The following is a 17,882-nucleotide window of genomic DNA, read 5'->3' as shown; positions in this document are numbered from 1 at the left end:
ACCTTGATCACTGGAGCAAAAGATACAGGTCTGAAAAGTAGTAGTGTTTATAAGAATTCCTGAAACCATTTCTTATTGGCCCTATGGCAAAAAAATTGAAGGGAATTCAGCCAAGTTTTTATCCTTTGTATTTGAATCTGAGATTTTGTACAATCATACCACCGCAGAATGTGTTTATAAACACAGTATCATACCTACCCACAAATTCTCTTTTGTTTATTTTTGTGTACAGCTGCAGGCTTAGAGTATTTGATCATTAGAGGCAGTTTTTGAATCTTTGATCCAGCACAGTTCAGTGAATGAGAATTTTAACACCTAGTATTTTCTAGGGGGAAAAAATGCAGTAATTCTAGGTCTGTATTGCTTCCCAGGAATTTTTGTTTGTTTATTTCATTTGTCACTTTTCTTAACCCATGGCAATGAAGTAATGGGCCTTGCAGGCTCAGCATTTAGAGGTGATTTATTCACTTTTACRTCATTCTTAGTAACAAGATTCTAAGGTGACAGTAATGTTCATTAACTGTGACTATGCCATACCACAGTGTAGCAGGACGTGCTGCCTATTCACTCTAAATGAGTAGAAACCAGTATYTGAATGATTAGAAACTACTCTTTCCTGTACCATGCCCTCTTCCAAGATGACCTGCTTCATTGATTTCGTAAAATCTATAAACTGCACATGATTGAGATGATCAGCAACATTGCAAAGCGGTACCCTGAACCACTATGGCTGGGATTATCCTGACTCCAGTGCTTAGCATGGTGTGGCAGAATAGATACACCTGAAAGATCTCAGAAATATTTAACATTCTGGACAAACTAGCAGATTTTCCTGTAAGCAGCCAATATTTGCTCCTACAAGGAAGCCTTACTCTTATACTTGCAGATGCTGACTCCTTTACAGAAGGCAATGGCAAAACAAAATGATTCTGCCCTATTCTGGGAACTCGTATGTCATTCCTGCCAAAGATGTGTGGCTTGGAAGCCCAAAATTTCAAAACTTCTTTCACATTGGAATTAAAGAAACTACAGTGCTCTACCACATCTGTATAGATCGGATCTATGTTAAAGATCTAAACAGATATAAGATCTTCTTGGAGAATCTAATTTTAATGATCTGAAAATAGAAATATACCTGCACTTACCTAAGCTGGTGACTCCGAGGWATATCTTGAAGTGTCTTTTCCAAATCCTTACAATCACACTTCTCACAGTTTAGATTTATCTCCCTGATTTCAGCCAAAGTACAAAAAGTCTAGAAATCCTATTTGCCCTTGCAGAAGATGACTTTGGGTCTTTTCTCCTGTCTTAGGCTTCTACAACTCTGCTGGGCACTTATAAAGATGATAAATGTGCCCTTTGGCATGCTCTGCAATAGAAGGCACACCCTAGATTTTCCCACAAGGAAACGTTAACTGCTGAAGCACAAGGAACAAGACTAGTCAAGGCAATATTACATCAAATATACTACTTGAAAAGTTAGGGAATATGGTTTCAAGTCATGTCTATAAGTCCCTCTATGAGAGGTTCTTCCCTGTTATTTAAATTTGCATTCATATGTTACTTTTCTGTATGTGTGTATATCTGTATGTAYGAAATGTGCACATTTTATGCATAGACATGAAAAATATTATAAAGCAAAATATTCTGACTGCAAATTCACAGTAATCTATACTAGTTACATAATTTACAATGAATTATGGTATGGTACCCTAGCTTAGAAAATATCACACATGCCACTGATTACTTTTCGTTTTACTGTTTAAAAACATATGAAGTTTATAATATAAYGAAGTAATGCAAGAAAATACTTCAAACAATTTCTTAAAGCAATTTTAGAAGATAACAAAAAGTATGTGACCATTTCCACAAGTAAAAAAACAAAAAGGCACCCACAGACATATTTGGAGCAATTTTGAAAGCAAAATAGTTTAGATTATAGATGACTAAAAGGATTAGATTCATTTRCTAACTTCACCCTTGGTGCACTGGCAGATTTCCAAACTTTCAAGTAAAAATATTTTCTGAAGAATAAAGAGAATCTTTATTCTCTTTATTTAAACCTTTGGCCCACTTAGTGCTTCAATTAAGTCTTTCAAATAATAAGCAAGAATTAAGACATTAAGAAAATATTGGAATCTCAGGGAAGCTATGCTAGTTCCCAAATGGCCCTTCATTTCACAGAACTAATCTCTCTTAGATTAATGTGACTTTTGAAAATAATTAAGAATAGCCTGTATAGCTTGSTACCAAGCAGTATGATGAGATGTGACATTTTATTGTGACCAGCATTTGTAGTTAATTTAAAAGCTAACTTGAACTAATGCAATCCAAATCACTATATGAATTCTTTGCATGCCAGCACAGCTTACATGATGTGATTTCAACAATATGGAAACCTCCTGGAGATGATAAAGATCTCCCAAATTTCATGGTCCATCAAAAGTTTACGTAACAATGAGGACATAGTACATACTTAGCTGAGACCAACTGTCAACAGAGACACTGGCATAGACTGTTCATCTAAAACTTCACTTTCTTATCTCAGCTAATAGCATTTTAGGAGTTCAGGGACACACATATGGAAAGAATAGAAATAAGTTTCTGTTCTTGGAAGAAAAGTAAGAAATGTTTATCACATTTGCTTGGAAAATAGCTTTCACCATTTTTCCATAGGAATCTCTTCTTCTTACTTTTAGGTCTTTCCAATTAATATTTTAAATAATTAAGGTGATTCTCTGGTTCTTGATTACACTTGTCAACTTACTAAAATTTTAGTCCACATTTAAGAAGCCAATCCTGCAAGAATACAAGCACGCACTTAACCCAGGCTGTTACAGAAAAACAAATCCCTATACTTCTTATTTACAACCAAATGTGCTCTCTCTCTCTTTTTTTTTTTTTTTTTTTTTCTTAATAAAATCTAGCACTCATTTGGAAAGTGTAACTATTCAGGCATAATATTACCTGAGTAGATGAAAATCCTCCAAGGTGATTTCTTTGTTGACTTAACCATTTCATAACTGGGATCCCCTCTGCTAATCTGTTTTGATGAAAGTGTGAGAGCAAAGCATATGCTGCAAGTTCAATATCAATGGAGCGTGGCTGCCATGAATCAGAAATTTCAGAAGCAGGTGTTACCCAGAAACGAAATTCACCTGAAAAAAGAATTATAATACAATCAGATCCACAGCCTGAAGCCTTTGGTCTTCCAGGAAAAAATAGAGGGAATCCTCTTGATTTTTGCTTTATTTTGGGATCTAGCAAGTTTCTCTAAACTTTATGCGCATTGCCAGTAAAGGGTTTACTTTAGCCCTTCCTCAGAAGTGGATGAATCCAGATAAAAAGAAAGCTGGGGTCCAAATAGCAATTCCTTTTGATTTCAGATAAGCTTTTGTTGTCATCCTCAAGTACCATATAAACTAGCTTTTGTGAAAAAGCCAACTCATTGCTGGGGTACTCCTTTCTCTCCAGTGCTAGAGAGGGAGCTCCGGACAACAAGACTGCATCCTGGACTTATTTTTCCTTAATGTATGAATCCTCCCTTCCCAAAAGTGACCTTCCAAAAAGTCCAATTCAGTAAACACAGAGGGACACTGGAAAAGCTTGGGTTCTAAGCTAGAAAATARATTGTTTCAGATTTTTCAAGAGGATGGTTATAATGTAACCAACAATCTGATTTTTTTTATATTGCATGTCATCTGTTTTATTTTTTCCTTCCTAAATCAAGGAGAATAACTTAGTTGTGCTGAACTCAAAAGAGGTTAAACATCACAATAGGGGTCACGAAAGAAAACCTAAAGAACAGATCTTTGTATTAGCTTACTTAAAGTCCAGTCCTTCATTTTTCTATTCTTACACTGATTTCCACTCAACATTACCCACCAATTTCCTGAACTATCAGAACCTTTTAGAACAGTAGAACTCATACACATAATAACATAGTAAAACACAGAAGTAATGTTTTCCAACATCCTTGCACTACTAATATGAGGAGCACTGTATGACTTAAAGCCCTAACTTTTTCTGAGAATTCATTCATCTATAGTCACTTTTTGTTAAGGTTTTCTTAGAAGTTTTCAGCCTATTCAATTTGTCATGCTCAGAACACTTCTGAATTCAGAACTAAGATCTTCTTTGTCTCTACTTCTATATGTAGGTATGGTGTATGATATATATTTTCAAAATCAAGGACAAAACACCTCTACAGTGGTATAAGATTGTTGTGCAATACCTTCTTGTTCTGCTCTCTGGTTTAATATATTCAGGGCTTCCTTTGCTTTTGTACTTTTTGCCCTTGACAATGCATATGTCACAAGTGCCAAAGTATAATTATCCAAAATGCCTTCTTCTAATTCTTCTTCTAGAAAGTTTGTGGCACGTCTGATTGCATCAATATGCTGGAAATAAAAATGATATTGAAAAACGTACAGTCAATAATATATATAAAGAGAGAGTAATATATTCTAAAAGAAAGCAGAACAAAAATATCACTGTCTTCTAGCAATAACCAAGAAATACTAAGAATTTCTTTTAGAGTCACACACAGGACATCAAAGGCAAACATTCTGATCTGGCACTGTCTCATAAGAATATGAATAATATGACTTAAATCAATTGGAATGATTTGGCATCTCTAAGGATAGCTTCCCCCCTAAATTGCTTTCAAAATTCTTGGACCAAAGCTATGACAATACTTTTGCTACAAACAACGACTTTTAGCTTTTGCAGAAGTACRTAAAACTGGATGGTCTCCAATCACAAGTCTTTGCTGTAGATAGGCCAAAGTACAGGGAATTTTACCCAAGACAGGTTGAATTTGGGGTCTATTCAGAAGTTCCTCTATTTCCTTAGACTATAAAGCGTTTGCCAGGTAGTATGACAAATTATGAAGTATTCCAGTAATTATATTACTCAAGAAATCCAGTACCTGTTTATCTGGAAACTCCAGCAGGGATGACATGATGTAAGCTGTTAGAGTGACTAGATTATTGTTGCCTCCTTGAAGGTCACTCTGTATCACTTTGCCAGGCTCCTGAAATTCTCCATTTAATTTCTGATGCTGGACAAGCCACTTAGCTGTATCCACAAGTACATTTGCATCAATATCTATGAATGGACGAGCTTGAAGGAAACATCTTAATACAAAAGCTGTTAACCTTAGGGGAAAAGGTTAATTGAACACAGAAAATTAACACCACATTACAGTGTCCTCTGCTTAACATGATTTAAGATGTAGTTATGCCATACACATCTTCCAAGCACAGAGGAAAANAAAAAAAAAAAAAAAAAAAAAAAAAAAAAGAGGCTAATCTTAATCTCAAAAAATGAAGTTATTTCGTTGTTACCAAAAATCATTAACAGCCTTTTCAGCTGTTAGCATTTAAAAAATTAGTTACAGACTGTAGGTTCCCAAACTTAACATAAATATTTATCTTTATTCAAATATTGTTCTCATGACTTCTGCTGCAAGACTGTAATTTGTAAATCATAATTTACAAAGTAATATATTTATGAGTATGATCTTTCCTAGGATCATTCTCCCCATAATCTCATCACCAGAACAACTCTTGTTGCTTTATTCATTTATAGTCTAAAATTCTGCCTTGACTGCCTTCCTTGCTAAATGCATATTCATGTAACCTGTCACTGCACTATTTAAATACCAAGGTTGATATATAAATATTTTTCTTCATTTTTCTTCATTTTCCAGTCTATTGAGTCCAAGGCAAATCCCACTAAAGTCAATGAAAGATGTTCACTGAAGTATTGACTGGATCAGTGACAGCAATTGGAATGTTTCTACTTACAGCCAATAATGTTTATTGAAATATATAAGTATATTTAAGCTCCTGGGTACTGTTTAAATCCACATGGGGAGTATCAGAGAACAAACTAATGTGTGTTTTAACAACTCGTAAGTTGTGGATTACCGAGAGACTGCAGTTGTGAATTAAATACCCAATCACAATTGCTCATACAGTTATAATCAAGTTTTCACCATTTTATTGTAGCAAGCAGCCAAATCTCAACTTTTCTTAACTTTTTTTCTTTTCTGATTTAGTTCTAGCTGAGCTATCCTCTCCAGCAAGACATCTTTAAGCATTTCACTCAGTGACTCCCATTTCTAAAAAATATCACTATTYATTCTTTGCAAAATTAAAAATCCTTGTCCTAATAATGGATTTGACAGCATATTATGTAGTAGAATGACCTTAAAAGTTGGCCTAAAGACCTAATGAAAACCAGTCAGAAGGCTAATATGGCTGGAATTTTTTACCAACTTCACAAAGATTTTAGTTGTAGGGAAAAATATCTAAAATGATCAAATTCCAAAGTGAATCTGGCAGAACTACTTACCATGTGCTCCCAGAGGAATCTTCATTTCCAAAGGCACTAAAGGAGCCATCATCCCTCTGGAAAAGAAGCTCTCTTTGGTAGCCTGAAGTGAAAAAGCAGATAAAGGCATTGAACGCATTCCTCTTACAGGGTTTCCAGTTCAAACTTTCTAATGGCAWGAAGCAAAGCACTTTCTGAGAAGAACAGAGGAACTTCAGTTCAAATTTCATAAATACCTTCCAAAGATGTAGGAAGAAATAAAACTGTGCAAAATACCACCAGTATGTAGCRGTAACATGAAGGATCTATCTACAAAAATCCAGACATGAGTGCAGCACACTGTGACACAGCCCCACATAGCTCAGTGGCTCCAGCAGCACAGCAGGGAGGGCAAACTGGAGTTACAGGCTTTAGTTCAGCACTTTGTTGCTTTGAGGAGCTTGTCACAAACATGCAGAAATGTTCCATCTTCCCAACACAAGCAGAGAGAAGTGAAAAATTAAATGTTTTCCAACTGAAAAGGCAAGAGTTCAGCAAACCTACAACTGCCACTGAAAAATATTCCCTTTTAGCATCCTGCCCCTTCAGAAATGAAAGGCACATGGTTAAGAGACATCTAAAGATTTTTTCAGTATCTAGAACAGCTGCAGTGTTTTACTGAGTGCTGAATATCTATAATAAAAGGACCACAAAAGCTTACTAGCTGCTCATGACCACTAACAGCATCCCTACTCAATAGTTTGCTTCAGTGCAGAACTGAAATTCAGTAATGTTAAAAGTGAAGGAATACCTAAGGCACGCTTATTACTGTGGGCTCTGATGCCTAAGACCTTCCCTCTCCTAYGTTTTCTTTGATTTGGCTTGCCACTTGCGCACCCAGGATAATAATGATACCTATTTCTAACATTTAACAAAACTTTATTCTTTCCTTTTTCCCTTTTGTTCCCTTAGTTTTGCTATTCTGATTATTATAATTAAGAAAGCATATTCATTAGTCTAATACCTGACAGTCACCAAGTACAAGCAGGCAAAAGGAAAAGCCTTAGGGAACATTTATTTTTAAAGACATTTACATCACTACAGAACTGTCTGAATATCTTTAGAAATTGGTCCCTGCAATGTCTTCCTCACATTCACTGACATATGGTTTATCACGTGTTTTTATACCACCCTCAGTATAGATAAGTGTGTGAATCACAGCCTTACTTACTGAGGAACAAATTACCTCATCATATGAAATGAACTTTTGTCATGGTCTCTCTCCTATAGGAAGCTATGAAGGTATAAAGATGTGAGTTTAATGCTACATTATACCAGCCCAGCTACCCATTCAAAATCTCATCGAAACAGTATCTAATTTAATTTTTGTCTTGTTAGAATAGTTAGAAATTACAACTTCCACATATACACAGTTGTTTTTTTAAGGTATTAGCATAAGTAAAGTGGTTATTTACATCATTAAAACCAGACAATCTTTCTCATACATAGAAATATCTTTAATCAAAGTTAAAGAGCTTGAAAAGTGAAGCACTGTTAAGTGGGAGGAAAAAAAGTCCAAATTAAGTAAGTGGCATTTCTCAACAAAGAAAGCAAAAAGTCACTATCAAAATTTTAGCCAAAGTAATATTTTGTGAGCAACACAAATATATGTATATGTACAAATAGTTTTCTTTTCAAAAATGCCTAAAAGTTGGGTTTCTTTTTCCTCACAGAACAGGGAGTACATAGAATTAAGGATTATCACCACCATCCCACTGGTAATGTGGAAGCACTTAACTAAGAGATAAATATATGTTGGCTTTTAGTAATTTTGGGGACGATCTCAAGATCGCCCAGAACCAGAAGGAAAACTGAATGATCACTCAGTTATTTCCTACAGCCTGCTTTCTTTTTAATGACAATTCTGTTGTTGTCACACAAAAATCGTCTAACATGAGTGGATCTAACACAGGATGGTCTGCAGAAATGCTGAAACAATAGATCTGAGGGGTGTGAACCACTGCATTCATTCCAATGGACACTCAATCAAAACTGAAAAATGATACTTCAAATGTCAACACATACAACTGGAAAGGCAGGGAAAAGAAGGATCCTATTATCAATATGTACCCCATCATTCCCAGAGGATGAGCTGAAATTAAGAGATGTCTATAGAGATGACTAGTTGAACAGAGGTAAAAGAGAATATGTCAGGAGGAAAGGACTTCAGTAACATGTGAAAGACTCATGGGGCTTTCATTTCAAATAACTGGAAAATACTTCAACCTCATTCCTTGCCTGAGTCTAGACTCCAAAGTTTTCACATCAACCAGTATTTTCTTTATTTCTTAAGAAGCAGTTTCAAAATAYTTAGCATTTTCCAAAATGCATAAAACTTTTCAAAAGCAACTTTTGTTTTGCTTTGCCTCATACAGAGATCAGAAATGTTTGTTTATGCAATTTAATCAAAGAACAGAGAGCAGTCTCTAAGRAATATTATAAGAATTACCTTCTAAAATGCAGCTTTCCTATAAAAAGTAATCATATAAAATTATTTTTTACTGAACAAAGTCAGAAACAAAATTGTTTGCACTTTAATTCTGTCAGCCCAGTTGAAAAAACTAGGGGAAAATGGACTTTTCTTCCAGTTCTCAGGACAGCAACAGAACAGTACTTCAAATACCAAATGCAAAGTTAGATATGTCTTTTACCAACATGTTCTTAAAAATCTAACATCTTTCTTCTCAGCATACATACCTTTTCTCATAAATGATATGGCTTTCGATTTAATATCTTCTCTGAGCTGCCTGGTTTTAGTCAGGTATTGCAGAACATAAACATTCGGAGCAAAATTGATCATATTCTGTTCACCGCAGCCATAAGGCATCTTAATCAATGATTCCAAACCATTGATAGAAGGCCCAAGTATATCACCTGAAAGATCAAATTAAAGCTTAGTGTAAATATGTACACATCAAAGGTGATGTCAGCTAAACTGGGAGAAAATATATTGGGAATGCAATACATTGGGAATACTTGCACTAAACACCACTAATCGTGCAGAAAACTGCATTAAACCTGAAAACTTCATCTTATGAGCTCTTTGTTAACTGATCTGTCTTCCCATATGCTTTTGGAAGGAGGCATTCCATAGAATCCTAGCAGATAGCAAACTTTATCTCAAAAAAATATACAATAATAGACAATACAGCTTCTTAGCAAATAATAGAGATAAAAACAGGATAAAACAATTCTTACCAATAACAGTGACCTGCACTCTCTCACTGCCACTTACTACATCAGAAGGAAAACTGAAATCCAACGTTTTTGACAATGTTTGCAGATTATTCCCAGTCAAATCCAAAAGAACTGTCTGAGAATAAATCTGTTCCAATCCTTCAGCCTATCAAAACAAACAGAGAGAATTATTGTAACCTTTTAAATGTAGTGCTGATTATTGTAACAGGATTATGGTAATTTTAACAGTTGCTTCTTTTAAGATGGGATTGTGTACTTGCTGTGCTGAGGGATTTAAAGCACTGTTGGATGTTTTGTGCTAGCTGTTAACATAAAAGAAGCTGAGTTATTGGTCCATCAAAACTGACATTTTTTATGTCAGAGACTTAAAACTGACTAGCTTTATGACAAACATCTATGTCCACAATTTGCTTCTCAGGACATTGTTTTAATTATACAAATATATCCACAGAGTCAATTAGAGCATCTTGATTCCAATATGTTCCATGTCAAGTGCACGATGCAGGGACAAAGGAGACTGAAGATGTTACCTCTCATGTCATCTGCTATCCTACAGTTTGTTACACAATGAGGACTTAGGTTAATCACCCTGAAGGTTTAATTTCTTCTTGCATGCATGCAAAAAATGCCCTTTGAGCAGAGGAAATAAATGGGCTTGTTCCCTCAACCCATTCAGGATAGACCTCCATCCAAGAGATTTTAGTTCTCTGCACAATCCAAGTTGTTTACTATTTACCTTTACTAAAACTTTCTGAATGATAGCATCAGAAGCAGCAGATGATATTGCCGTCACTTTGATAGGAATCTCTCCCAGCTTTGTTGGCTTGATAGGGAATTGAACGGTTTTCCCGTCTTCACTTGGTACAAATATAGACTGCTGATTTGCTGTAGAATTTATTTCATTGGATGTCAGAGTAATTTCAAAGGCATCATCCACATCCAAATACACGRTAACCTGTAAAATAAAGCAATGTTTGTAAAGTTGGATCTGGCATGCAATCAATCAGTGCAATAATTTAAACTTTAGAATTTCCAAACATTAAAATGTTTTGGAACATTAAACATTGGAAATGTTCCAAACATTAAAATGTTCCATTTTAACATTAAAAATGAGTTTTTAATGTTAACATTAAACATTAAACATTAAAATGAGCTGCTTATTCAACCAAGATTGATACAGGAGCATGCACATGAACTGACTTGGGAATTGCTGGCAAACTTCATCCTATAACAGAATTGTAGTGAAAAATACTCATCAGAAAGACCTAGTAGTTCTTACTTCAGCCTCTTCTTTCAAATAGTTAAAGATGTTCACTTCCAAAACGAACTGTTCTCCTCTGGTGACAGCATATGGGATGTTCAGGAAAATGAAGAAAGGTTGGAAAGCTTCCAGCTGCAAAACAAAACCAGTATAGAGCAGCGAACTCAAGCAATCAGATATTGGCTATGAAAATGACCATATAATGTGTTCTCCGATTAAACCATCTCACCTTTAAATTCAAATTTAGGTGAGACAGTATATTTGAGTCTACAATTTATAAAATATAATCCTGTAGGGGAGATGCAGACACCAAAAAAAATCTATTAGTTATTAGCATCTTTTTGAGAACTCAGTAGCATTCAGGTGAGTGCTCATGGACTCCTGGCAGCCCTGACACAAGGGCATTTTCTGACAGAGGCATCTAAATTGGGTCTTAAAGAGTCTATCAACTGGCAGGCTTGAAAGCTGTGATCTGGCCTATGATCTGAGATCTCAGGAAGGCAATCATTAACTGGTTTGAATGCATAACTATTGGATGGTTATATATCTCTCTATGCCGATATATCACCATGTCAATAGAGAAATGAATTTAGAATACAAAGTAACTAACTTTCCTTAATTCTGTAATTCACTAACAACCACATGTGCAGTGGTTTGATATTTTTGCACATTTGAGATTGTTTTGCAAAAATAACTGTTGCAAGTTCTTTATATTATTTCTAAAGATACATCATTTCTTAATTAAAAGAAAAACTGAGGAAAATCCACCAGCAACTAGTTACTTTTATCTGAAAACAGGATCTTTTGGATGAAGCCTTGGTTTGAAGAAGCCAGTGGTAAGCTCACTTCAATCTCAATGGAATGAAAATTATACTGCTTACAAACATCTGTACAATAAGAATAGTTGAAGCATGATATGTTTCATTAGTGAAATGTCAGCTAGAAACGGTTTTAATTTTGTTTTCATTTAAAAAATATTTCTATGTGAACAGAGTTTTTGGGGAGATCTGAAACTCAAAATTCTTCTTAGCTATCAAATCTTTCCATTTTTTCTTTATAAAACTAGCTCAACTTTGGGTTGAGTTTTCTCAAGCTTTCAGTTAGTTAACAAAGTCTTTTTCCCGCTAAAGAAGTTTTGGGTTAGTCMACCTATTTTCTGCCTTTTTTTCTTTCCCTTTAAACTTCTTGCAGTACCGAAAATCTATATTCAGGAATATCCTAGTATATCAGAATTAAATACAATGGGGTAAATTAATTGATACTYGCTATAGTAGAAATCATATAAAATCAAGACACAAAGGAATAAATGACAATAAACATGCAGATGTCATATTTATTTCTCCATTATAATTTTCATGAATTTCTTCTATATGCTTTTCTGYATGGTACTCATTAGCATGTTTCAGCCATATGGATCTCTGAGCACAATATAAACAAAGCAGTGGGTGATGTACTGAACAGTGCATGTGGGTGATTATAGTTAAGAAATCATCTCAACATCTGTTCTACTTGCAGCCTACTCAAATTTGCGTATGAGGGGCCAACTATATATTTTCATACAGTCTGAACCAGAAAACTATTCCTCTTTTTGTCTCATCTCTGCCAAACATCACGAAAGAAACAAAAATGAAGATTCCAGTCTCAAAGGAGCTTTACCACAAAAAACAGATCAGGCTCCAAGTTTTGTGGTGGAGTCATGATCGTGATGTTCAAAGCACATGTTCTGTGTCTGGTGTAACAGCCAACTATGAAATTTGGATCTATCTATGGGTTTGAATTCCAGAAGTTACTCCTCCCCAAGAATCTGAGGGCATGAGAACTTTAACAGGTAAATCATCCTCTCTAAACTATGTTTTGATTAGTTGTGGTGTCAAGTTGTTAATCTGCAACTCAGTACCATACCGTTTCACTCAATCTAACTTCGGGCACTTCATTGAAGTTGTCTTGGTTAGGAATGCAGTTTCCGTAGAATCTTTACATGAAGAATGGAAGGATCAATAATCCTTTGCAGGGTTATTCAACATAGCTAAAATATTAATTAAACAAGCCTTGAGGAAAAGCTTCCTGTTTTAGATAGGCTGAATAACTCTGTGAAGGTAGCTTTCTCCATGAACAAAGAGACAGTTCATCAACTGCTACAGTCCTTGCACATACAAAAGGTATGGGAGGCAGACACTTGGCAACTAGGGGCACCTCATCGCTCATCTTACTGTCAGATCTCAGTGTACACTCCATCACTCAGGTTTTTATTCAAAAAGTAAGCATGTTTCCTTTTTTTTTTTGTCCTTCCTTCTAGGGTGATTTTCAGAATAACAGCACTGGAGCATGATCCTTCTAGTAGACAAAATGTTCCCATCCTGGCCACCTCTTCCCAGCTGGCCTGTGTGCTCTACCTGTACTCACTATCCACCTCATGTAAAAATCTTCTTGGCACAAACAAACCAGGGAAACACGATGTCCTCAGACAGTCATTCCTCCTTTCCACCTAAGAAGACTCTGATGTGGCCACATTGTGAAAGTACAACCATTTTAACTCAAGTAGGCACTCAAATATTTGTGTAACATCTGAGCTATTTAGAAGTCCATGAAGAAGAAGCATATATAGATGACTTTGAACATTGGGACGGGCTGCCCAGAGAGGTTGTGGAGGTTCCTTCTCTGGAGATCTTCAAAACCTGCCTGGATGTGGCCCTGTGCATCATGGCCTAGGTGTYCCTGCTGGAGCAGGGGGGTTGGACTAGGTGATCTCTAGAGGTCCCTTCCAACTTCAACCATTCTGTGATTCTGTGACTTCGTGTGGTGTTTTCTCTAAGTTTGAATGAAATTCATCCCTTGATCACTTTATTAGTGTAAGGAGACAGCCATTATTAGAACTAAGATACAGCTTCAAGTATAAGATGACGATGTTACCAAAAGTTTAAAGCATAACAGTCTACTTCTGTATTACCTCAGCTGGAGCAGTTGTCAACCCAAGCCCACTGTTTTCAGAAATCACAAAAGCACTGGCTATCCAGGATGTGATGGTATCGGGTACAGTAACTTCCAGCGTGGTACCTGTGTCAGATCTGATGGCAAAAGGACATAAAAGACTTTCAAAAGCTTAAATTAACTAAATTGAAGGTAATTATATTTAACTACTTTGCATTACACTTAAGAAGATGTTACATATCCTGTAAAATAATCTGAGATTATGACTATGTCTTTAAATCCTTAGCCATGGATGAACATAATATTTTGCTTCACATCACAAGTCCAATTTCACCATCCAATTTGAACAGCTCCTTGAATTCCTGACTTTTGTACRGGTAAGATTTCACATTCTAGACTAATCTCAATATTTTAGAGAAAGAATACTGAGTCTCTTTGTGAGTTTGTTCCCAATCTGTAAAAAAGAAAAAAAAAATCTCCAGTATTTTTACCTAGAATCTACTAAAACTGTAAAGTATTCAGTCAAGCACTGTCTCTTTATGTGTAGCTCTAAAATGTCTAATTTGGTGGGCCTCCAATCTCATTTGTGGCCTCTAGGTGGTAGTGCAATACAAATAATACTATATTTTAAAGCCAAGTTCTTCAACTTTACAGCATAGTACTACTAAAATCTACAAAATAATAAAAGCAAGAATAAATCAGTTTCCATTTGCTGCTAATCTGATACCTAGTATTGGTGTCAATCCAAAGCCAAGTCTCTGGAAAACGTGTCCTGACATAAGGAGTGCTGAAATCATGAGATCCATCTCTGGTTTCCAACAAATCATCAGCAAAATCATCCTCTATGGGTATCATTCCGCCATCTACAAAATAATAAATATTATCCTTTCAAAAAAAATGGTTTAAAAATATATTAATATAATGTTTGGACCATATTCTAGAGCTTTGCAATACATTTGGTAACAGCACTCTGTGACAATACGAGCTAACAAGTTTCATAAGAACCTGAAGTTTCTACCTGTCTCTGGAGGCAATGTATGGGAGTACTCCTGAAACTCATACGGTACGGCTACTAATATCACAGTGGCAAACTATTGCCCATATATCAAGTGGAACTGAACAGAAACTCATTCACTCCCAGGCCCTCACTGGATACCAACACTCAGGACAGAAGCAAAAAGAAAGTTTTTAAAATACTGTAAGTTTTGCATCTCTTGACTCTTGAAAATCACAATTATTTGCAAGGCTGAATATAGACCATTCGTGCTACCACAAGAACTGCTAATAGGAAGCCTAACCCTTAGACAGCCTTTCCCACACAGTACATTAGACTTGGCTACATTTATTTTTATTACTTACAAAGATAACTTTCTTTATCCTCCTCAAGAATTGCATCAGTTGATACCCAAAGGCTGCATTTCTGGATAGAATTTATAAAATATAGTTCAATACAGGGCATTCAGGACATCAACAGAGCTTATCTATTTTCTTTTTTTTCTTTTTTAGAAAAATACAGTTTCCATAATAAAGCAGTTATAAATCTTAAGGAAGTAGTATTCAGGAATCAACAAAACAGAAATCTAAATCTGAATATTTCCTCAATGWCAGAAAAGTTTAAAAGAGAATACACTATCAAAAATAAAGCAATTCACATTTATGAAAATACAGACATATTTCTCTGCATTTGGAATATATACATGATGATTAATTTTTCAATTCAAAACCAATATAAACCATGAAAACAGTACACTATCTACAGTCCCAAATTTAAAAGAATTTTTTTTCTCCTAGGCAGTAAAAGCAGTAAAAACTCAGCTTTTACTTAAAAGAAAAAGAAAAACAATACCTGAAAGACATCAAAAGAACTTCTAACCAGGGGAAAGTACTGWGCTGTGTTGTATAAATGGAGATCATGTATTACCTAAAACAAGAGAAACAAACTAATCTGAAGAGTGTTCAGTCTTCAATTGTGTGAAAATTGTGTACTCTACATTTTCAAAACTTTTACAATTACAGATGCTAATTTAAAAAAAAAATGAACCTCAGGAAGTAGCTGTGAGCTCTGATGTAACAAAAAATAAAATCTGTGACAGAATAAATGGGATTGGACTATAATGGTTTCATGACTAATGAAAGTGTGACTAAAACTATAAAAGAATAAAATACAAGACTATAGTTCACTGATACTCTGTGACACTTAAGCTAACATGTCATCATCATGTCACTTTAGAAATGATGTTTTCTGTCAAATCTTTTTGCTTGCTGGTGCTCTTGTGATCTTGTGATACAAAAAGATTAATTATTTTATTCTCAAAAAGATACAGTTCTTTGTATTGTTTTATATTGATTTTTAAAAGCACAAATCACTAAGGAATTTTCCTAACTTTTTTTCTTTCTTGAAAGAAGAAACTGCCAACTAAATAGATAAATGGAAAAACAATGAAGTATTAGTTGGAATTAAAAATGCCAGGTCTATTATTTTGAAAGCCTTACAGTCTTTTCCACAATTAAAGACTACAAATCATCCCCAAAGAATATCATTCATTCAGCTTATGAATGGTAGTGTATTCATAAACATACATCTTTCATACACACAATACTGAAAACATTTTTCCCCACTTTCTTACAGAATCTTCTGTTATGTCACTACTTTCTCCTAGAAGTTTTGTACTTTTATCAACAACTGCAAGTCCAATTATTGATCTTGGTTCCATTGTACTGATTTTAAGGGAGACTTTCTCAGATGGCTTGACCTTATCTTTGCTCCAAGAGATTTTAATCTAGAAAAGAAAGACAGAAAATAGTCAGCTAACAACTCTGAGGAAGTATTTTTAACTTAATTAGCTACAATTAAGACTTTGGATTTGCAAGCAAGCATGACATCTCTTAGGACTTCTGCCTACGACCYGTAGGAGAACATCATGATGCTCCTTCTACTGTCTTCAATTCCTTACATTGGTGTTARGCTACCATTAGCATCCAGAGCTATCATTTTAACTCACACTTAGAATAGAACCAGCAACCTCTTCAGCCACAAGTATATACTACTTTCCATAGCTAAGGGCAGTAAAAGAAATGTGTTCTCTGTAGATCAGTACAGAATATGCAACATATTCTCTGAAATACTGGGATATCTAGATATCTAGAAAGGCATTTTGGGGAAAATCTCCATTCCTCAAAGATTCCACTAATGCTTTTCCTCCTTCCTTAGAAGAAGAAGAACTTGAAACCATCTTTGGGTGGTGTCACCTGTAAAAAGTCAAAGTTAGTCTTTTATTTGCATAAAGAGCAAAAGTCTCATCCTGATAGTAAACTAGGAAATGAAACAACTGCTGTAACAATAGTTTTCCCACTGTTTTTCAATTTTTTTTGAGTTAAAGTACTCATGGTCACAGGAAATATTGGTCACATTCACTGTCCACACAGTCAAAAAAGCTGCCTTTGAGCTTCTATAGAAAATTAGGAAAACTCATGGCTTATGGAAAGTCTCCCCAGAAAGATTCAGCAGAAAATGCCAGTTCTATTTTGAGCTCTCTGYGGTCATACATCATACCACATGATCCTCTCTGATTAGAATAAGGTTTTCTAAAACTTTACAGTTCCATATATACAACACTGGTGAATATCCTTCTACTGTATTACCTAAAGCAGKTTTTGGCTGAGTAATTCACTAAACTATTAAAATCAAGAGGGGATGCTGTTTATCTGTTTATGCAGAGCACCTAGGTCWAGTAGGTTTTTTTTTTCAGATATGAAATAGCCCTGCATTTATAGCTGAACCCTGATATTATTAAAAATCTTTCCATGAACTTTTGCAAATCTCAGATTAAATCCCCAGATTAGATTTAGTGTTTACACTTCTGTGATCCAGACTACTGCTTAGCATGCAAGAAAAACCCAAGAACACRATCTCAGATTCAAGTTCCACATAATTACCTTGTCCAAGGCAGGCTGAATGGAGACAGTGACAGCATCATTTACAACTACTCCAAGCTCATCAACATAGAATACAAGTACGTGTGCCAGGGGAGCCCAGGAATTTTCTGCTGTTAAAGTGAATGTTGTGGAAACTTTTGTGCCAAATGCCATAATCTGTTCCTTAGATACTACCTGAAAG

At 35.3% G+C, this 17,882-nt stretch overlaps 1 protein-coding gene across 1 annotated transcript in view; it reads right to left on the bottom strand.

The window, feature by feature from the left end:
* CD109 (CD109 molecule) overlaps positions 1 to 17,882 on the bottom strand; it is a 72,173-nt gene that overhangs the window by 15,075 nt on the left and 39,216 nt on the right. Inside the window, exons 13-26 of the mRNA XM_026051268.1 lie at positions 17,702 to 17,875; positions 16,393 to 16,545; positions 15,612 to 15,686; positions 15,134 to 15,185; positions 14,493 to 14,628; positions 13,785 to 13,902; positions 10,856 to 10,969; positions 10,313 to 10,531; positions 9,577 to 9,721; positions 9,076 to 9,252; positions 6,361 to 6,442; positions 4,931 to 5,159; positions 4,235 to 4,400; positions 2,968 to 3,158 (exon numbers count right to left, since the gene is read on the bottom strand). Coding sequence (XP_025907053.1) covers positions 2,968 to 3,158; positions 4,235 to 4,400; positions 4,931 to 5,159; positions 6,361 to 6,442; positions 9,076 to 9,252; positions 9,577 to 9,721; positions 10,313 to 10,531; positions 10,856 to 10,969; positions 13,785 to 13,902; positions 14,493 to 14,628; positions 15,134 to 15,185; positions 15,612 to 15,686; positions 16,393 to 16,545; positions 17,702 to 17,875 — 2,031 coding nt within the window. The remainder of the gene's footprint in view (positions 1 to 2,967; positions 3,159 to 4,234; positions 4,401 to 4,930; positions 5,160 to 6,360; positions 6,443 to 9,075; positions 9,253 to 9,576; positions 9,722 to 10,312; positions 10,532 to 10,855; positions 10,970 to 13,784; positions 13,903 to 14,492; positions 14,629 to 15,133; positions 15,186 to 15,611; positions 15,687 to 16,392; positions 16,546 to 17,701; positions 17,876 to 17,882) is intronic.

The sequence above is a fragment of the Nothoprocta perdicaria genome, unplaced genomic scaffold (assembly GCF_003342845.1).
Source record: "Nothoprocta perdicaria isolate Ctin4 unplaced genomic scaffold, notPer1 scaffold_74, whole genome shotgun sequence".
Taxonomy (NCBI): Eukaryota; Metazoa; Chordata; class Aves; order Tinamiformes; family Tinamidae; genus Nothoprocta; species Nothoprocta perdicaria.
This window is presented reverse-complemented; position numbering and strand designations above follow the sequence as displayed.